At 33.7% G+C, this 22,162-nt stretch overlaps 2 protein-coding genes across 10 annotated transcripts; one reads left to right on the top strand and one right to left on the bottom strand.

Annotated features, from left to right (window-relative positions):
- Nucleotides 1-146: 146 nt before the first annotated feature.
- Nucleotides 147-6,219, bottom strand: LOC140981361 (monodehydroascorbate reductase, chloroplastic/mitochondrial). Its single transcript, XM_073447743.1, has 17 exons — nt 6,057-6,219; nt 5,770-5,947; nt 5,567-5,666; nt 4,695-4,772; nt 4,442-4,513; nt 3,832-3,950; nt 3,292-3,376; nt 3,109-3,198; nt 2,313-2,414; nt 2,051-2,140; nt 1,814-1,894; nt 1,426-1,497; nt 1,258-1,352; nt 1,100-1,188; nt 921-983; nt 792-832; nt 147-488 (listed from the first exon to the last, which is right to left on the bottom strand). Exons 1-17 carry the CDS (start codon nt 6,064-6,066, stop codon nt 357-359), a joined length of 1,497 nt encoding a protein of 498 aa, XP_073303844.1. The 5' UTR covers nt 6,067-6,219; the 3' UTR covers nt 147-356.
- Nucleotides 6,220-9,351: 3,132 nt separating this feature from the next.
- On the top strand, nt 9,352-15,995 carry LOC140980352 (mitogen-activated protein kinase 4-like). Of its 9 annotated transcripts, none has more exons than XM_073446123.1 (7): nt 9,352-9,696; nt 10,125-10,254; nt 10,385-10,522; nt 11,517-11,849; nt 12,376-12,559; nt 12,643-12,785; nt 15,852-15,995. In XM_073446123.1, the coding sequence occupies exons 1-7, from the start codon at nt 9,524-9,526 to the stop codon at nt 15,951-15,953; spliced, it is 1,203 nt and encodes a 400-aa protein (XP_073302224.1). In that variant the 5' UTR covers nt 9,352-9,523; the 3' UTR covers nt 15,954-15,995. The 9 variants fall into 9 exon arrangements, with proteins under 9 accessions (XP_073302224.1, XP_073302223.1, XP_073302228.1 ...); XM_073446122.1 differs by having other exon boundaries at nt 12,643-12,801; nt 15,852-15,993; XM_073446127.1 differs by lacking the exon at nt 15,852-15,995 and adding an exon at nt 15,568-15,825.
- Nucleotides 15,996-22,162: the final 6,167 nt, after the last annotated feature.

Below are 22,162 nucleotides of genomic sequence, written 5' to 3'. Positions count from 1 at the left end.
AATATCTTTATCTCATCTCCAAGCATACTTGTGGCAAACTCAGGCATTGCATTAAGAGTCTGTTGGGTATTTCTGTCACACACTAGCCAGAAGTGCCCATTTAACAGCAGTTATACTTTCTTCTACACATAAATCAATCGATTCAGTTAGTTTAAAACAGAAGATTTATTCTCGATTGAGATCAACCATTGCTTCGTTATTCTTCTTGTTCATACATCGATCGATTCAAATTGCATCATCTGTGTACAAATTAACAATTTCCACGATTATCCTCGGTGATGCTTTATTTGGATATACAACCAGAAAAAGAAGCTCGAAATATAAGAAACTAAGCTGAAGTCCAAAAGAGCGACAAGCTAAGCTGCAGCTTCAAATTGCAAGGATGCTCGGGCGATTTCCAGTGCCTCCTCCACTGAAGATGCACTTTGAATTTTGGCTTTCTCAACAGAAGGCTGCTTTCTTGCAAGTTCAGGAAGCAGTTGGAATTCCTAAAATGGATCGGGGAGGTATCAGTGTGGCAAACAGAGCACAGTACAGCAGCCAATATAATGCGGGTAACAATTTGTTAAGTCACACAATGAATTAAAACGTCATTAGAAATCTCACTTCTGTGCTCTCAGATTGAACGGTAATTACATTTTAAACATGCCTAGACAATTTTCTATGAAATTTGTCCCGTTCAGGCCAAATTACAATATTGGAGGAACGATCAGTATATTTATACTGTAAATCTCTGACTATGAAAGAAATACATGATAAAATAGTCTAGTAATTATTTAAAGAAGTTATACCTCAGGACTTCCACTTTCAAGAAAAACTCCTTTCAGTTTACCTGCAAAAAATTTCTATGTAGTCAGCTTCTACAAAAATGGATTCACTCAATGCTTATACTATACATCCCCAGATGGAGAGGGAAATACCAGAATCTATCCAGAATGTTGCGACTTTTGGATCAAATTTCCCAACTTCAACAGTCTCACCAACTGCATAATATTGTGAAACAAGTTATTCTCAAAAAAATCAAAAATTCAAAAAATTGTGGAGACTTGGAGCTTGAAGATAATATGTAGCATATGCAGAGAGCAACACATATGCTCACCATTGTCTCCAAAAAACTGCCACCATACTTTCCTCGGGCAACCTTCATATTCAAACACCCTCGAGTAGAAATAAGGGAGGTAGTCATACCTAAGAAAGATGAAGCGGTCAAGCTCTAGTTTTATAAATAAAAAATCAGTAGATTTTTGTCCAACTTACGTGTCAGTATGAGCGGTTAGTAGTGCTTTAACACAATGTTGTGCAGACTTACGAGCATGATCAACATGCTCAACCCGAGCACTTCGGTTGTAAATCTACAAGATGTAAAGCCCATCGATTTCATCTGGTAAAATTATTGCTCAGTTCGATTGAAGACATAAGACATACCTTTAAGGGAAATGCTGCTACATCCCCAATAGCAAATATTCCTGGCACACTTGTTCTAAACAGACCATCAACCTGATATTTAAATTTTAAAGCAAATTATGTTGTTTTCTACTTGCTGAGCAAGTGGAATTGCCAATCACATCGTCAATGCAGAAGGTACAAATAAGTGAAAGATAATTTTAATTATTTAGTAATCACAACCAGTTCAAACCATAAAAGGTAAATGATAGAGAAGCTTCAATATCTGTTGTTTTATGTTCAGGAAATGGTTCTCCTATTTGTTTCCCGTCAGCAGAAAAAGAGTTCACAAGGTTGAAGTTCAATCAAGCATGCAACATTTTCCCGACAATAAAAGGACATGTCCAAAAATAATAATAACATACAGTACCTGTATTCCACCCAGATTGTTATCCAACCCGACGCTTTCAAATGGAGTGACAGCTGGCTTCGCTCCAATGCCGACAACCACCTGTGGGCCAAAGAACGATGTTTAAATATATTTCCTTCTCCACCTTCAATTTTAATAATCAAGAAAGAAGCATTTCTCAATCATGCACAATAATTATGGTTTATGTGTTGGGGAGCTTAAAAAAATCTATGATAAAGAGCAATTTTTCCGGATTACCGTGTCTGCTTCTATGATCGAACCATCCCCAAGTTTAACACCAGTCACATGCCCATCAGAACCAGCCTCCAATGTCTTTATGGAAGCACCCTGGAGGCATTGATTTATCAAATGCTATTCTTAACCTTTGTCACTTTAAAATAAATAAGATAATTTCTAATTTTGTTACCGTTTTTTCTTCTTCTCTTCCCTAATTTTTCTTTCAATGTTCTTTTTATTTGGGTGGGGTGGGCGCAGTTAAGAAAGGGGAGATAGCACCAACCTTGACAAATTTGACACCATAATCGCGATATAGTTCTTCATACTTTCGCGCTAGAAAAGGAGTAAACAATCTTGTCATAAGATGGTCTTCAGGAAATATGATCTGTAATCCGAAAACTATGCAAGTAAGAATTTGATACAAGAAGTAACTAACACAAAATGAAATTAATCTGTAAATCAGTTGTAGAATCTAAACAAGCTGGAGTGAAGACGTTGTATTCCTTTCAAGGAACCAAAGATAATGGTTATGTTTTCGGTGTTTCTGAAAAAGATTTTCAAAAAATGAATTGGATTGGGAATGTGATGTATGTTTGGTTCTATTTCCACAGAGATTTTTTTTTACTGTAACTAGTATATAATCTATATATTGTCATACAGTACTTTTTAACATTATGTTATTATTTTAAATTTGAAAATATTTTGTTTTAATAAAAAAAAAGTTTCAAAATTGATGAAAAATTAAATATAAAAACTGAGTGTATAGGAGAAAGTGAAAATGAGGTGAAAATGTAAAAATAATTAAAAAAATGATGCGCTTATGTTTGTCAGCTTCTAGGAAATCAAAAAGTTTCTCCAAAACATAACAAATATTGCCCACAGAATCATCGTAAACACTTCTTAGGCAAGAATAATAATTATATTTTTAGTAAACAAATTATTACATAAAAATAATTATAGCTGAAGTGAATGGCATATAGAACAAAAAAATTTCGAGCTGTTAAATGTAATATCGAGTCCTTCACCAATATATTATTAATTAAATAATGGGAGAGAGATTGAAGAAGTTGATCACTTACAGTAGTATCAAGATTCCACCCAACCGCTGCTGCTGCTACTTCCATGCCAATATAACCACCACCAACAACTACAACTTTCTTCGCTTTCTCCTGAGAAATGGATATTTCAAAGTTGATCATGCACCATGAATAAGACCAACTTGACTACTGCCAATCATAGTTATCACAATAATCCAAAATTACCAAAAATGATATTAGTGAATTGGCATCTGCAACATCCCTGATATAATGAACGCCTGGTAAGTTTCCTCCAATTTTATCTGGAAATCTGAAGCCAAGGAACAACACACATTTCATATTATACGTTAAATATCTATAAGAGCCAGTCGCTCGTTGAAGAGAAAACAAAGATTAAAAACCTACAGCAGTAAAAAAAAAAGTTTAATACTAAGCTTGGTGTATATGTAGGGTAAAAAAATGGAAAAGAAAGTAACTTGCTCAAAGTCAGAGTTCAAGGAGAACTTGGAATCCTGTGTTACATGAGTGAAATTTCTATACATGCATTTAAACATTTATTGGGAGTTGGTTTTTTATTCCTTTATTGTTAACAAGGAATGTCAAAGCCAAGCATTATTTCTTTCCAGTACTATTCAGTTGGATGCACATTTCACTGTTGTCCAAAACACTAAAGAGCAAATATAAGACAATTCAAGGAGTATAAAAGTAGCAAATACCTAAGTTGGAAGATAATATGCAGGACTTAGCAGAGAAATTGTGTGATACCTGGAGGAAGTACAACCAGTAGCAATTATAAGTGATCCATATTTAAGCAGCTTTCCTGAATCAGTTCTTAATGTTTGCTTCTCTATATCAAGGCTTGTCACTGGATCCTCAAGAAGCATCTGTATGAAAATGATAATTTTAGGGATTCAACTGTGAACATCACCTAGTTGCACTTGCACCACAATGATGTTATTCAAAATCAGATGCTCAAAAAATTGATCTACTAAATGTGATAATCACACTAAACATAACCACCACACTAGTAAATAATGCATACTGAAAAAAATTATAGCTGAAACTAAAATCATCATGGAATAAATTTTGGAATCAAATTCAAATGGTGAGTGTATGTTCAAATGTTTTTCTTGAGAGCCCTATAACATGCTCAAATGTGCAAACAACGTGGAAACTTGATACACTCGACGCCAGAACAGCTAATAACAAAATCAAAATTCACAGCTTTAACATATTATAAAGTTCAATATTGACAAAGACAAAAATATACTCAAGTACACTCAATATTCTTTTTCAGAATTCAAGTATATTGTCCATAAATATACTGAGATCATGCGGCAAAAAAGAAGAGAAAGGAGGATAGATTATTCGTTACCTCTATCCCTTTCTCCTTGTACCATTCAGGTGTCTGCCTTTCACCCCCTGAGCCAACACAAGTATGGAAACCCTGAAAATGCGATAACACCGAATGTATTCATGATATTCCCAACATTTTTTATGTACGGTTGCAAACAAAATAATGACATCGATAACAAACATGATTCCAAAACAAGCATCACTTAGTTGATTTGAAAAACAATTTATGCAAGCTAAAGCTAGCATTTCAAGATCAATGACATCATGCTCACCGGTAAACGAGCTGGCTTTTTATCTGTTGGGAACAAGTAAGCCTTCGTCAATGCTGGACGCTCATAAGGTGCATATGCCTGTGATCAAAGAAAAAATTGATTGAAGCACAACCACGGACCACCACCAAATACCATACTATCAGCAACGCAAATTTAGATATAAAAAAAATGTGATAATTAATTTGCAATGGGAACAGAAAATACAGTTTATGTTCTTCTGATTTCTAATATGTTCTTGTTCGTATTCCTTGAATTAAATCATCAAAATCTTTAGAAAATGTTTTGATCACCTGCAATCAGTCCTGTGACTGCTGCTACCATCATGATTTTAAATTGAACACCAATTTGTAAATGTGAAATCTGGTTTTTACAAGTGCGGACGACGGCATGCTGCTGTGGCAGCACAGTACACTCATCCTTTTATTGGAGAACTATAAATACAAAGAAAATTTCAATATGTGATGTTCAGTATAGTACCACAGCCAAAAACATTGTGAAGAAGGGTCCCAAATTTTAAGGATATTCCTAGTAGAATCCCTCCATCTCTCAAACTTTTCCAATTATGAGATAGTACATGTGACTTTTTGAACAACGGAGGTTACTAGCATTCATTGTCTACCTCCAGTGGTAGTCCCAGGTCTTCAAATGAGGAGGCGCCTATGCCCACGGATATTGGGGCGAAACTTGCAGTTCTCAACAGCTCACCACATAAATTTCAATTTGTTTTCTAATATTTAGGTTGAGGGAAGATGATATTTCGCTGTGGTTGGGTCGGCTTGTGACGACGGTTCTTAAGCATGATTGACTGAAATTAGTATGTAAGAGATGATGTTGATTCGATGCAGAAACATACATGGGGACTAAAAAGCTACCTCTTTGGAAACAATGCAGAGCTTTCCATCAGCCATCCCATGCTCGACAAAAGTCCGAGCTGCATAGCCTGCAGAATTTCCACCGCCAACTATCACAAACCTGCAATCACAGATCAAAACCCATAAAAATAAATATAATTCCTAAACAGAACTTCAAAAAACGAAGATCAACGTCAAGAAGTTGCAGCTGCGCAATAGCTTACTCTCGATTATCGTTGGCGAAAGAGGAAGCCGAAACGGTGAATCTTCTCCGGTAACTCGCGAAACCGGTAGAAGAAATCTGAGAAATTTGATTGATTGAACCGGATTGCGGACACCATAATGAAATTCCGTGCTTCAATGATATCATATTGGATGTGCTCGCCATCAGCATTCTACGAGCTGCAAGCTTTCGCAACCCAACAGAATGAGAAACAATGAAACTCAAAGTGCAGAATAGTAATGAACTACTGCACAAGAAAATAAAAATGGAAAGAGAGAGATGGAGGACCTGCAGTCATCAGGAATCAAGAATTATACAGTAATTTGTTGTTTTATATGATAAAAAGAGAGTAGTAGACTAGTAGTAGGGTGAAAACAACAATTGAATTTTCTCAATTTTGACGTTTGTGCAAGCTGAAGAGTCAAATAGGATATGGCAACGGCGATTGGCTGGGTGAAAGACACGTTCGCGTCGCCGCGTGGCAACATTCTAGAAACTTGAGCAGTCGAGCTCGAATACGATGATGCTTAAATTTTAATATTGGTGAGCAAAAATTATTCTTAGTTTATCTGAGTTGAACGTGGACTGAGCAAAACATACTGGAGAGAGGGTCAGGTTGAATGAGCGTGAATGAATGAACAAACGTTATAGTACATTAGAAGTGTTTTTGACTAAGTTACGCTCGAATCATTTCAAATAGCGAAATGAAGAGGGCAAATATAATATAATAATGAGATACTTGATATTTATATAGATAAAAAAACAAAGTCCGTATGACAAGAACTTTGATATGTAAGTTACTTTAATAAGGAGATTTAGTCTAATTTTATCTTATTTTTAGTAATTTGTAATTTGATATGTATATTCTTATTTTTTCGAGATTATTTCCTTCTTTATTACATAAGATTTATTCAATAGTTTTATATAATCGAGATTTTATTCACCGTCATACTTGTATGAGTACTTGTATGAGTTAGGATCGGTGCATTCTTGGGTCTGGTAATTGGCGCCATAATGTGTTCGGGTGCTCTTCTACCGTGAAGGATCATCTCAAAGCGAAGAGTAACGGATCGAACTCCGATTAATTTATTGGACCTCAATTTTGGTCTTGAATGTATTCAATCATTTCGACTCATGGAATTGACGTTGATCGGGTTGGCCCAAATCACATCTGGATCGGATCGAAAATATGAGGATATCATATAATATATGTATATATAATTCCATATCCATTTCCTATATGACTGTGTTCCTATAAGAAAAGTTGTGCATTGTGGTACGAACTTCATTCGGCTACAGTGTATACTGGATTTTATGTCGGTGTGGGCTAAATTTTATGATAAAAATATTATTGACAGAAAAAGCAAGAGGCCGAGATATCCATATACTATTAGGGGGCGTTTGGTTTGGGTGATTGGGTGGGTTTATGATTTCTAAACTCACCTAATCAAGCGTTTGGTATGATTTTTATTTAACCAACTCAATCATTCCTATAAATGATTAGGTTGTATTAGGTGAGATAAAATAATCACTCCTCACCCTAGGATTATTTATCCAACTCTCAATCCATATTATTTTTCTAATTTTACCCTTCTCCTATATCTAAACTCACCACCACTTCCCGTCACGACCGCCCACCGACCGCCGTTGCCGCCCACCGACCGCCACCTCCGTCGTCGAAGGAGAATGACAATTTTGTCATTTCATCAAAAAATTCAAAATTATCTCGTACTTAAAAATCATACCAAACATAATACTATTTTACATCATATATTACATTTCTATCACAATCATTTTTTTATTATTTACATACTAATCATTAGTTTATTTTATCCAACCTACCAAACGCAGCCTTAGAGTGTTATTCTCTGGACTGATGATGATAAACACTAAAAAAATTGACTAGATGAACGAGTATTCTTCTTTAAAAAAAAAATTGAAATAGCTTGAAATTAAGCTTATTTTTAATATTTTCAAAATATATAGTACAATATAATAAAATTTAATTTGTGTTAATTTCATTCTATAATATAAAAACGCAAAAAATCATATGAGATGGTCTCACAAATCAATTTTTGTGATCTTGATATTTTATTTGGACATTCATTAAAAATTATTATTTTTAATTGTAAATATGGAAATATTGACACGTCTCACGAATAAATATCTGTGAGACTGTCTCACAAAAAACGTGATATAATTATAGATTTAATTCATGTTTATGAGTTTTTCTATATTATTAAAAAAAATCTTGTAAGATGGTCTTATAGATCAATTTTGTGATATTGATATTTTATTTGGATCATTCATGAAAAAATTATTTTTATTGTAAATATGGATAAGATTGACCCGTCTCACAAATAAAGATCTGTGAGACTGTCTCACAAAAGACTTGATATAAATGTAGATTTAATTCATGTTTGTGAGTTTTTACTCCACCTAGATCCGTCAAAACGGGTCAGGCCATTCAGGTTAGTCAATCCCACCATGAAGAAGAAGCAAGATGAGTTATTATTTTTGTGGTAGCGAGCCAAAATGGGACAGGCTGTTTGGATCCCGAGGAAAGGCGACGAGTCAATTTTTTCTTTAAAAATACTTTTTTTTAATTATAAATTATGTTTAATTTTTTAAAAAATATTTTGGACACCTCACCCCATCGATACCTGATAAATACTCAGGTCATCCTATAACTTGGGCTGAGGAGGGGTCGGAACCATGGTCATATATAACTCAAAGCCAAGATAAGAGTCAGATAGGGACCATTCCCGGAATTGCAAAAAACAGATAAGATAATCAGACCAACATAGGCTCGACTGAGGTCGAGTGGTGTAACAGATTTAAGAGATTGAGGGCTATGTCCTCATTATCGCACCATGATCATCTGCTTGGATACATCAATACATGTGTCGTTTCCAAGTCCATAATATTGGATTCCATACTTCGGAATCATGTTTCTGTCACTCAGTGCATGTTGGGATGATGTAACTAGACTAGAGACAGTCTGGGTTGTCAGAGATATAAGTGTCAGAAAGCATGGCATGAGCAATCATCTTACAATGAATAACAACCGAACACTGAAAACAAGATCATCATTACTTATATTTTTATAAATACCAAGGTTTTTCTTATTAAGGGTAAAACATTCAATTCACTTACTATTTCTCATAAACTTTCAATATATATTCTTTGTATTATATTTTTCTTTACAAAAAAACACTTGACTGACTTGAACAACAAAGTGACCACGTCCGAAAACCTCTCAGTACCCTACTAACGCTCTTTGTTCTTTAAAGTGTGCAGACTATTTAGCCCGAATACTCTCCACCTGATCTCCGGTGTGTCCGATAAAAAATCTAACCAACCCGATATAATCAACTACTAAGCTCCATCCTATCGATATCACCAATTATATTTTATGTTCTCCTATCCCATATAAATTTTATATTAATTCATCAATATATATCAAACATATATTTTAGCCCATAGAAGTAAAAGCCTAAGATCCCAAGCAATAGATAATGGGCTAGCCTTAGAGCCGTGTGATTTGATAAATATGATGATTAAAATTCATAATTAATAATTTTTTTTCCACACCATTGTTGAAGGAGTCAAAGAAGGCAGAGCGATAGACAGAGAGTGGATGAGTCCATTTGGACATACCCCTCTGTTCTACCTATCTTCTGTCTACGTCCCCCTCCTTCTCCTTTCCCCGCCGCCGTGTTCCACAATAGCCATTTCTCAATAATTTTATCCCCATGGCTCCAGAAAGTAGCTCAGCCTCAGCTTCGAGCAGGTCAAACATTGATGGAGTGCTGACACATGGTGGTAAATACGTGCGGTACAATGTGCACGGTACTTTTTTCGAGGTCTCCAACAAATACGTGCCCCCTCTCCGCCCTATTGGTCGCGGCGCCTACGGACTTGTCTGGTAAATTTTAGTATTAATTCAATTGTCAATGGTCTTGTGAGAGATCTTTAATTACCTAATCAGATGCACCAGTTAATGTATTCTACTGAAGGCGGAAACTTGCATCGAACATTGAAATTTTTTCACGTCCCTTGAGTTAAAGTTTCAAAACTTATAATATCTACCTGTCTGCTCCTTGTACGGCGCGGCGCGGCCCTTATTCGGGTGCGAAAGGTCGTTAGTGCTGTCATTTATGGCTTATGAGCGTATAAGAAACATAATTTTTTATGCTTTTCTTTGTACGAGAGAGAAATTTTGTGCATGGAATCTATTGTTTGTTGGAAGACATCGTGGGTAAAATTGTACAATACTAGGCTGTGCAGATTCTTGTTTGCTCATGCAGCTTCGATGTGTACAAACTTCTCGTTTCTTTTCATCTTTTTATGTAGTGCTGCTATCAATAAGGAGACTAATGAGGAGGTTGCCATTAAGAAGATTGGCAATTCATTTGATAACTGTATAGACGCGAAAAGGACTTTGAGGGAGATTAAACTTTTACGCCACTTGGATCATGAAAATGTAGGTTGAATTGAACCCATTATTCTGCTAGCCTTTGCAGTTTCGATAATTCTCGATAGCCGGAGCCCTGATGTTTTTTTGTTTTTTGAAAATTATGTTTCACATTTTAATTAGGCTTTATTCGTTTCAGATTATAGCTATCAAGGACATTATTAGGCCACCAAAGAGGGAAGCTTTTGATGATGTCTACATAGTATATGAATTGATGGACACAGATTTGCATCAGGTTATCAGATCCGATCAAGAATTAACAGATGATCATTGTCAGGTTATACTTTTGAATACCATTTATTTTTACAAATAGTTATTTAATTTTCAGTTCAAATATAGCACTGAAGATGAATCACTGTGATTCCAGTTACATTAACCTCAAATTTAGCAATGAACTAGAATATTGAGAGTGAAAGCAAGAAAGAGCTACTACTAAAATGAATTGGTCAACTGAGAGTTTCATGTGCAAATGTTACATCAAAAGATTTCTGTGGTTGGAGTTATTCGACGAGTGATTAATACATTTTCTGTGGATTGTACTGGGGTATTTCACTAATTCTAAGCAGATAGACTCTTTTCCCTTAGATGCCTAAATTATCTCTCTTTGAACACAGGACAGAAATGGTTGCAGAGTAGATTGTGTTCTTATCGCTTGATTTTTTTTTGCTATTGCCAATTGACATTTAAAATTTGTGTTCAAATATAACGTGTAGATAACCACTCGATTACGAGAAAAATGCATGAGTGGATCCAGCAAATCGTCGGTCACTCCCTCAAATTAAAAATATTAAATTCTGTACATAATTTTCTGAAAAGTCATGTTTTGCTCACTTGAAATCCTTTTAGTCTCCTTTCTCACCTAGTCACACTCCCCCTCATCATTATTCCTGATCCTCTCGTGTGAATTACCAAAATATTTCAGCACCTAGTCTTGGTAAGGAATTCACAGTAAAATGTAACTCCCAGTATCGCAGCATTTTGTGGAAAGGAATTTGATGTCATTGATCTACTGGAACTACCTGCAAGTGGTGTGTTTCTTTTTTGAATAGTCCATTTTTTGTGGAAAAATAAACTCGAATCATGCATATTGCCATGTTGTAATAGCCTCTAGTAGTTTTGCTGCCACTGTTGCATACCTCAAGTTCCTAGTTCTTACCTAAATCTATCCTCTCGAGTTGAGTATTTTGGCATAATTCATGAGAAAAGTGTATTCTTTTCGATTTCCTATAATTATTTGTGAATTATGATCTTATTTATTTTACAATTTTCAGTACTTCCTGTATCAATTGTTACGAGGGCTAAAATATATACATTCAGCAAACGTCTTGCATCGTGACCTTAAGCCAAGCAATTTGCTTCTCAATGCGAACTGTGATCTGAAAATAGGAGATTTTGGTTTGGCAAGGACAATATCTGAAACGGATTTCATGACTGAATACGTGGTAACACGTTGGTATCGAGCGCCTGAATTGCTCCTTAATTGCTCTGAATACACTGCTGCAATAGATGTGTGGTCCGTTGGTTGCATTCTTGCTGAAACAATGACCAGAGAACCTTTATTCCCAGGAAAAGATTATATTCATCAGCTGAAACTCATTACTGAGGTATTCCTTTTTAACATCGCTCTTTTGGGATCATTAGCGATCCACCAGGGTTTGGAGGGACAGTTTCCAATATAACGGAAACATTTCAATAATTTTATTTTTAATTTTTCTAAAAAGTGCAAGTTTCGTATTCTAAATGCATTCAGTCTCCCCACATGTACCCTCTTCCCAGTTCACCATCCTCCCCTGAATATCTGGAGTTTTCTATGTTCGGGATCGAAGCTCCATGATTTTCGAATTATGATTTTGTGGGGTGACATTACGAATTGAATTTTGTACTTTCTCCAAATTTAGCCTAAACATATAAATTCTGTGTACGAAAGATGAATTGAAATTTCAATGTGGTATCAAATCTAGCTACTACTTAGCGTTAGAGGAAGCTTGAGGGAATTAGGAGTCAAAAAGATAACCGAAATGCAAGAATGTATAGTTTGATTAGAGGTTCACCAAGCAAAGTTTCCCTCTGTATGTCTAAATTCTGTTCTATATTATAAATTTGTAAATCGTCTCCTTTTTTGCCTCAAAGCTATTAGGGACCCCTGATGAGATGAGCCTTAAATTCCTAAGAAGCGACAATGCCCGAAGATATGTAAAACAGCTTCCTCAATTCCCAAAACAACAATTGTTGACTAGATTTCCGAACATGTCTCCTTTGGCACTGGATTTACTGGGGAAGCTGCTTAAGTTTGATCCCAGCCAACGTATAACTGGTACATTCAGCTTCTTTTTTAGATTTCATCTCAATAATTAATCTTGTTAAATTCAGCTGATATCAAATTTCTGGATTAAGCAGTTGACGAGGCTCTCTGTCATCCATATTTATCATCTCTTCACGATATAAATGACGAGCCCATTTGCTCCATGCCTTTCAGTTTCGATTTTGAGCGGCCATCAATAACCGAAGAAAACATTAGGGAGCTTATTTGGAGGGAATCAGTTGAGTTTAATCCAGGTCTTGTTAAATAATCATCTTTATTTGCAATAGTTCTTTTGTACTGTTTGGTAAATATATGTTGTTTCTCCATGGATAAATCTTCCCGGACATATATTATTTTAACCATTGTTTAAATTATCACAGCTTGTTATTTATAAAACCGAGTTTACTATTAGAAGTTACTAAGTTTATTTAGGATACTAAATATTTATTTCAGGTTTGTTAATTGTTACTGTGAAGCTTGATGTTACTCTAATTCATTATAGCTAAGATAGTCGATTTGTGCAGTGACTTTAAATTTGATTTAGATGTGATCTTGTTGGGATCTCTGATTTTTTTCATGATCAAATACACAGATTTTTATCTAAAGTTGACATATTTGATTCGATCCTATACATCTGATAAATGGACCAATATTCAAAAAGAAATTATACATGATTCATGTACCACAAATTCTAATATTGGTCATTCTTATAATAATATGTCTTTATTCCTTCGCTTTAGAATTGTAAATGATGGCTTGTAAAAGCAACTCTTGATTAGGTGATAGAGGAAAAATCAATATTTACAATTTCAAATTCTTGGAGAGGTAATATATTATTTTGAGGACGAAGCTGAGAATGCAAGCTGCAAATTGCACGAGTTTAATGTACCATGCTTCAAATGGACTTATGATTGGCTGTATAATTATACTGTATGTCTTTAGAAGCACTTGAAATATGATATGAGATCTTTTCAGGCACCCTGCATTAGAAAATGTAGTTTTATCAGTACCCTGTGTGTTTCGAACCTATATATTTTTTGTTATATCATATATTATATTAATTAGATATTTATTATGTCCTCCACTCAATTAATAGATGTTCGATATTTATCTCGTATTAGGACATTCAATCAGTATACCAAATGATGCTACTCTAACTGGAGGCTAATAGTTCAAGAAAAAAAAAGCATTAGTATATTGGGAAGCTCACATACATTCTGTAGCTGCTGGGAATGCATCAAATAGTGAAGTCACAATCTTGAACATTGTCTATTCTCAAGGAAATGCAAAAAAAGAAAAAGGAAAAAGGGGAAAGACAAATAGTGACTAAACAGTTGAAAGATTAAGTAAACGAGGTGTTAAAAAGATTGACAAGGATATTTATTTTTAGTACCAGCGCTACACGTCCCAGTTTGATAGGTGGCTCAATGAAAACTCGAACTTTCCTGCACGGGGTTGTGAAAGAAGTTATGGCTATCTTTCAATTAAACATGATGGGTTCGTTCAAAAATTATCTTTATGCATACTTGATGACTAGCTTGTCTCCATCTGCTGATAGTGAGTAATAGCTGCATCCTCTGGTTAAAGGGACTTGTATATTATACCAATCTGCATTAGCAAAATAGAAATCTTTAGTGTCGTAGAATGTAAAATGCTATTCTCTATGTAAAACGATCATTTCTTTTTAAAGGTAGTGTGTAAATCATTCGAGATTAGTGAGTGAGGTCATCGCAGAAGATGCCTAAATTCCAACTGACTGCAGCGGTGAAGTCATTCCCTTCGCATATATGATCAATGTTGAACTGCATATTTTGACCCATACATGAAATTATTTGCTCCAAGAAATGCAAAACCTCCTGCATTGTTCAAGAATCAAACATGTTATTTCTGAACAAGGCAACACACACTTTACTGTGAACACATGAAAGGCGGCAAGTTCCTCGTGAGTTGGGTTATTGATATTTTAAAATTGTAAATGTGATTTAGAGATGTAATACCTTTTTTCCGTGGAACGGTTTAGGGAAAGAGAAATCTTCAAAGAAACAATCTTCTGCCATCAATTTGTCTAGTTTCTTTAACTTCTTCTCATTAATGGCAGAGTAAAACTGCATAATTATGTTTGCAGGAGAATCTGCGCTTATTTTGATGTTAGAATTGCTAGATGGAATCGCAAATAGTTGTAAGGATTTGCTTTTGATGCTCTTATTTAAATGTATCGGTTGGAGCAGCATCCCAATATCTGGTTCTTGAAAGCCGCATGGTCTGTTTAGAAACACAGAGTGAAATGAATGCTTCACCTCTGGTTTGACATTGAACTGGATACTCTGCATTGTGACAGCATTGCTAAATCTCATTGAAGCAGCCATCGTAGAAGGATTGACAAAATATGCACCTGACATGTGAATTTGAGTGTTGTGATAGAGCAAAATGGGAATGTTTGTTCCTTGGAACATGGAAAAGGCATCATGGTTTCTTGGCATTTTAGTTTATTTATGTGGCTTGACATGTAACCAAAGAATCGATCCTTGAGACATTCCAAATTCTGTGATAGATACTCTTTTGATTTGGTCAAGAATTGATACCATGATTCACCTTGAAATGGAAGCATAGTAGGACGTTTTCTTCCCCAAATTCGAAAAAAAGAGGGGAGAAGTACTTGCTTGATTATTGCATCAAAGTTTTGCCATAGTTGGTACCATCATGCATAAAGATTTTACCAAATACCATGAACTAAATCGAGGTATGTGGTTTAATGCACATCGCAACATGTAGCAAACAGTAATGTACATGGTCTAAATAAACATTTCTGGTTTTTATAATTTTATGGTTTTGAGCAACCAATCTGTATAACGTGCCTTGTTGGTTAAGGAAAACACTTGATCTTTTGAATCAGACTACTTCGACAATATCACGCAAGAATGCAGCAACCAAAATTTTTCAATTCACAAAAACGAGTACAAGAAAATGCAATACAAGAGTTTTATACAACATTTTTCCTTAATACTGAGATTTTTTCCTAGGTGAACTCAGATATTGAGCCGAGGATATGAGAGAATGAAATGCTTTTGCTGCTATCCTCATTTTGATCTGTCCTCTCTGTGGAATTAGTCTCTGCCTCTTCAAATTCTTGTCAAATGCAGAATTAGTAGCCGTTGCATCATTTACCTTGGTTCTCATCTTTTGTCAAGATGTTTGAGCTGAAAACACTGTTTTTTTTGTTCTTTTTGGAGTGATTTTTTATCTGATTCTTGATACTTGAGTACTTTGGATTGAATACAATTATAAGCTGGGGTGGTTTATATAGGGTGTTTTATTTTGGTGGATCTGGGGAGGACAAGTGAGGGTGGTAGCAAGGGTTCTTTCACTAGGCAGGGGAGTGGGGAGACATGCCAGCTATAATGTTTAAACCTCAAAGATTCTGTAAGAGCACCATTTATTTTATTTTATTTTGTTCAAATTTTGTCGATCAATACAATATATGCTCTGTGCAGATAGAGATGTAAGAAGTAATTATGACAAACATGTGACTAATATGTTTTTTTTTTATTTTATTTTATGGGCGAGACCTTTAAGTTTTTAAAAATAACATAAAAATTTGAGAAACTTTTCTTTTATCAATGAAAGCGGCTATATTCACTTCTAAATGATGCTTAATTGAAAATGTAAAGTGGTAATTATTGAATTTATGATTCTTAATAAAATAAAATGACTATGGTTTTCCTTACTTCATGAGTTTATGCAATCTGTTTCCTTTTGTTTTTAAACTAAGGTTGTCACCGAGAAAATGATTGTGTACTTCATATTATATTGCTCATGGTGGCAGCCTGGCTTCTTCACCATGTGCAAGTGTCTGTAAACATGTATAAATTGCTCTATGGTGTTCCCAAGGTTCACAGAAATCTACCAAATATCCATGGGAGAATTTCCATCCCAAGCACATGAGTTCGTGTTCGTGTCCCGCCAGCAGTAAACATCGCTCAGATTTATTGGTTTTTGGGCCATTCAATTGGATCAATCATAGAATAAATATTCTTTAAAAATGTCAAATTGTCATACAAGTTGGGGAGATGGGAATTTTTGCATGGTTGGACAGTCCTCTGGCATGTACCCAAACCTCGATGAAAGAAAAATAGACTTGTTTTGGGTCGTAAAATTGGTAGGAGACAAGGTGAGGTAGCTGAAAGCACGAGTAGGGGATGAAAAAAGAAACAACGGCAAATCAATGCTGGCAAGGTGGCTTTGTCTCTTAACCTCAAGCCCCATCTAAAATAACATTTTTCTTGTCAACAAATCCAATTTTCTTCAGCCTTGATGACATCTAGCGTCATTGTTGTGCCTCTAAATCTAATCTAATCTAAGCCAAGACTTAGAAAGAACAAACAAGAAACCAAAAGCTAGAATTAGCAGTCAACTTTTTTAACAAGATTTAAGGTTTTCAACTGAGAGTAATTCTTATTTTGAGTGAAAAGATCATATCGTGAATCCGGAAATGGATGATTTCGCTGTTGCAGGAACCAAAGGTTTCGGGGATTCATCGTCAAGAAGCTACTGCTTGAATTATCGGTTACATAGTGATTGAACCTTGAAATTTAAATATTTTAAAAAATTATACAGCCTTGAATATTGCAAATATCAAGGTTTGAAGTTGTCATCCTGAGCGTGCAAAAATAAGGAGCAAAAACAAAACTATCTATTTTTTGTCGCAACAAGTTGATGAAACAAGTTTTTGTCGGTGCCAATTCTTTCATTCTGAATTTCAGATATCCAGACGTCGTTGATGTTACACTCCATTCATAGCTTCGTGAATTATTTCTTCAAGAGAGTTCGATTGGAACGATGTCAAAGTCATGAAATACTCGTCAAGTGAAGTTTACTCAATGTGTTTTGCCATAAATACGCCATATGACAATTATAATGTTTGTAGTTTAGTGGATTTATTTGAAATCTGATAGTGACCCCCCATAGATGTAGATCATTTGACCGAACTAAATTTAAATCTTGTGTCTTTGTGTTCTTATTTGATTATTCACCTACTCATTACGTAAAGATAAATGACAAGTTACAAATACCAAAGACGACACAGTTTCAACAACTTTAACACCAAATAAATGTACACATTTTTGAGTTCTAAAAAGGGCTAAATTTCTTGATTTAAAGGTTTTCAGCAGTTGTATAATATATAAGAAAGCCTAAGTTCAATCTCATTTTCTGTGTTACTCGGACATATCATTTGCATTGGGTTTATTTGAGAAAAAATGAATAAAGCCATAACTTTTTTAGGTGGAAAATTTTCTTATTGTTTAAAGTCAATATAAAACTTTTCATATTTTGTTTTATTTAAAAGAAGTTAAATGATTGTACTATTAAAGTCAAACAAAAAAACTTGTGCTTTTTTTAGCATTATTTTACTATTAATGTCAAACTAAAATTAATTTTGATTGTTTCTGATCTTGATAATGAAGGCAAGTATGTAGACAATATAATAATATATATTGATAATCTTTATTCGGATAATAAATTTTTCAATAAATTAACATCATAATACTTTTTTCTAAAAAATTGTATAAAACTCAATGATAAAATCTGTTATGTGTAATAATTGTCCTTATTTGGTGGAGCGATCGAACCGTGGTGCTTGAGCTGCTGTGCAGTTTAAAAGATTTGAGTTGCACCATTACCACTAGTTATAGTTTTGGTAAAGCGGTAAGCGCTCGGTCTACAATTGGTATCAGAGCCAATGTCACGGGTTCGATTCCCATTGATTGCAAGGAGTGCAATTATTGGGAGGGAGATTGTTGGATGCAATAATTGTCCCTGTTTGGTAAAGCGATCGAACCGTGGTGCTTGAACTGCTGTGCGGTTTAAAAAATTTGAGTTGCACCATTACCACTAGCTATAGTTTTTGGTAAAGCAGCAAGCGCTCGGTCCTTCAACATCCATATAATAAGCTCATATAATTTACCAAATTTATTAGATACCATCATATCTTTTAATAATATGAATATATCGTTATATATTTTTATACAAGACTAATAATACTATACGGGGAGTGTTATTTAGAAAAATTGCAACTTTGGTTATGTAAGTTGGATTTTTTTTTTTTTGGTTTAAATCTTGTAATTTGTCGATATTTGATGACTTTGATTTTTTTTCTTGTTTTGGTCATTTTTATCAGAAGCCGCTAAACTCATCAATCATTTTTTTATTTGATATCGATGGACGTAGTATATGTATCGTGAATAAATTTATATTACACGAATTAAAATATATCTAGATAAAAACAAAAGGGAAAAAAAGTTGACATCCAATATTTAAAAATAAAAGAAAAAACTTGTATTTTTTTTGGTTTGGACTTTAATAGATTTTAATTAGGGATGTAAATGAACAAAACCGTTTGCGAGCAATTCGAAGCTCGGCTCGATAAAAAGCTCGTTTGAGTTCGTTTGTTAATCGTATCAAGCCAAACTCAAGCTCGATTTCAAGCTCGAAAATTTAATCAAACCAAGCTCACGCCTAATGATATTCGGCTCGTGAGCTCGCAAACATGTTTGATAATAGGCTCGCAAACATGTTTGATAATAGGCTTGCGAGCTCGAGCTCGACTTGTTTAGGTGGCTCGTAAGCTCGAGCTCGACTCGTTTAGGTGGCTCGTAAGTTCGAAATTGGCTCATTTATCGAGTTGACAAATAAAAAAATTAGTACTAATGTCAATGGAAGGAATTGAACACAAAACATAGTTGAAAAAAATATGAATTTATACCACATAGTCACAATTACATTTTTTATCTTACTTGCATATCATTATACTAAAATGTTCTTTAAAAATTAAAACATAATAAATTATCAGAAATACATCAACTTATTCTTTTTTCCCAAAAAAATTTACACCACCAAGTCATATATACGTTGAGTAACTTTACAAATTATTATCCTAAAATATTATATTAATTGAATATAATGAATTTATATTGATTAAAAAATAAAATTTATTTGGAACACAGCGAATTGAGTATTAAAGGAGTGAAATTATTGCAGTTTTATTTATATGGTGATATCAGTGTATGACGAATATTTGTTATCTGGATGCTGGATATATTATTTTGGGACGTTCAATAATATAATGAGTTTATGTTTTTTTAGTTGTTATTTTTGTCGTTTTGGTTATTTATGAATGAATTTATATTTTTATGTCTGATTTAAAATTAGTTCATAGATAGATTTAATTTTTAACAAGCTCAAACTCGAGCTCAATTTTATGTTTTACGACCTCGAAAACGATCCGAGCTCAAGCCAGGCTTGTTAAACATGATACACGAGCTATTAATGAATCAAGCTCGAGCCCGGCTTGATTAAATGATAAACGAGCTTTTAACGAGCCATGCTCGAACTTTTTTCGAGCTTAGTACTTTCAATACAAACCGAGCTCGAGCCTGATAATAGAAGCGCGAATCGAGCTCGAGCTCGAGTTCGAGTTCGAGCCTCAAACAATCTTAAACAAACCAAGTTCAAGCCTGATACTGTTTGATTTGGTTTAGATCGTTTGGCTCCCTAATTTTAATATGTAAAATATAAGTTTTAATGTCGTCATATAAACCAGAAAAACATGAGGGTCCAATAAGCAAAAGCAGACCCGTAGTGTGGGCTAGTCTAGGTTTCACGTCCTAATATATCATAGACCTAACTCAGACTACAATATATATGTACATTTTTGCAGGCCAACCGACACTTATGGGTCATATATTTGTTATATTTTTTGGGCTTTTTGTTTTATGTTATAAATTGTATATTTATTAATGGGCTAAAAGTATTGGTATACATTGATGGACTAATAGAGACGTCAACAGAGTTCGGATTGGTTGGCATAAATATAATTATGCATGTATTATCTTTGTCCCACGTTTATTAAAATTTTAAATTTAAAATAATTTATAATAACATATAATAGACTTATATAGTAATTTGAGTTAACAATTTTCATTAAATAAGAACGGATACAATCTAGTTGCGATAGAGATTTAAGGCAACACATGATAGAATAAATATTTGATGTATAATATAAGGATAAGTTGATGATAAATAAGATGTATGATATTATATTTAATGTTTGATATGATTTTAATAAGAGTGATTAAATTTATATATTAGATTGTAATGACAAAATTAACCTTATCATAATAAATTTTATAATTTCAAAATTGTTGCTTGAGTTCATATTTCTTATCTGTTCATGAGCCGACAGTACTTGCATGATTTATTTATTTTTACCTAATTTTATATATTATATAATATGATAATTGAGCCCTTGATTTTGTGAGTCAAATCAAATATCGATTTTTAAGGTTAATCGAGTGATACTAATAATTTTATTGAGATTTATAAAATCATTTATATAATTATCTCAAGTTCATTTATATAATTATCATATTATATAATATATAAAAATAAATAAAAATATTTATTTGATTTTAATTTCTACCTATTAGCAGAGATTTATAAAAATCATTTATATAATTATCATCTAGTGAATACTAATTTAGAACTTGATCATATATAGGATGTAATATACTAATTAGTCTTAAACTCAACCAAACCATTTTTATATATTAAAGACAATTAAGTCATTTGTAGTGTTTTTTATCAATAAATTAAAATTATCACATCTCATAAAAATGATATTTTATCTTTGTATAAAATTATTTATCACATGCCCATGATATTATAATGAGCTTTCTAAAAAGGTACCAAACGTGAGATAAGGAGGATTATTTATCAATCTTTCTCTTATTCCGTGTACCAAATTATACCTTATTATACAGTTGCATACACTGTAATTTAAAAAATAATCGTGTATCGTGCCGAATACCAAAGTCGGGAATGATGATAAAAGTGTATTTGAACCTATTATCCAAAGCTTGGTTTGGACAGTCAAGATTCGGGGAGATCTACGGTCCTACAGATAATCATTAGTATAAAAGGGAAATCCTTTGATTAATCGGATAAATATAAGTATTATTATTATTATTATTATTATCTTACTACGACTGCCGTTGCCTAAAGCAACTGTTTTTTATCGATAAAATCAAAATTGGACGGATATTTTTATGCGTGACTTATTCTGTAATATTTTTTTAAATAATTTGATATAGTTTATGTACATTGATAATATTTGGATTATCTAACTCTTATTGAATAAAACAATATTAATTAATCTATAAATTAAATATTTATTATATTATAGAATGAGATTTAGTTTCAATGGGCATGAATATATGAGATGCAAGTAATCCTGCTGTTTTAGCTAGAAAACAGGTTCCCGTAGAAAATAATGTCAAACACAATTTTTTTTTAGCCCGTGACATGCAACGAGTTTCCGACGTCGATATTATTTAACAATTTAACATCGTAAACAACAAATTTCATATAACAAAATAGTCAAAATAAGTCTATTTCATAATAATAATTGTCTTTATAACGCAAAATTCAAAAGAGAAATAAAATGTGAAAACGTTTACCGCTGAAATAAAAATAAAGATAACAAAACTAAAACAAGTGCATGAACTCGAGATTGAACGTCATAACCAGTTGATAGCATAAGGTCTCAAAAAATTTGAAATT

Source organism: Primulina huaijiensis, chromosome 7, assembly GCF_012295235.1.
Source record: "Primulina huaijiensis isolate GDHJ02 chromosome 7, ASM1229523v2, whole genome shotgun sequence".
Taxonomy (NCBI): domain Eukaryota; kingdom Viridiplantae; phylum Streptophyta; class Magnoliopsida; order Lamiales; family Gesneriaceae; genus Primulina; species Primulina huaijiensis.
This window is presented reverse-complemented; position numbering and strand designations above follow the sequence as displayed.

Coding starts and splice junctions, on each gene's coding strand:
- LOC140981361 (XM_073447743.1), bottom strand. Junction 1,498..1,813: donor ACAATCTGGGTGGAATACAG/GTACTGTATGTT, acceptor TTTAAATATCAG/GTTGATGGTCTGTTTAGAAC. Junction 1,189..1,257: donor CTAACCGCTCATACTGACAC/GTAAGTTGGACA, acceptor CATCTTTCTTAG/GTATGACTACCTCCCTTATT.
- LOC140980352 (XM_073446121.1), top strand. CDS start 9,524: ATGGCTCCAGAAAGTAGCTCAGCCTCAGCTTCGAGCAGGTCAAACATT. Junction 10,523..11,516: donor TAACAGATGATCATTGTCAG/GTTATACTTTTG, acceptor TACAATTTTCAG/TACTTCCTGTATCAATTGTT. Junction 11,850..12,375: donor AGCTGAAACTCATTACTGAG/GTATTCCTTTTT, acceptor TTTGCCTCAAAG/CTATTAGGGACCCCTGATGA.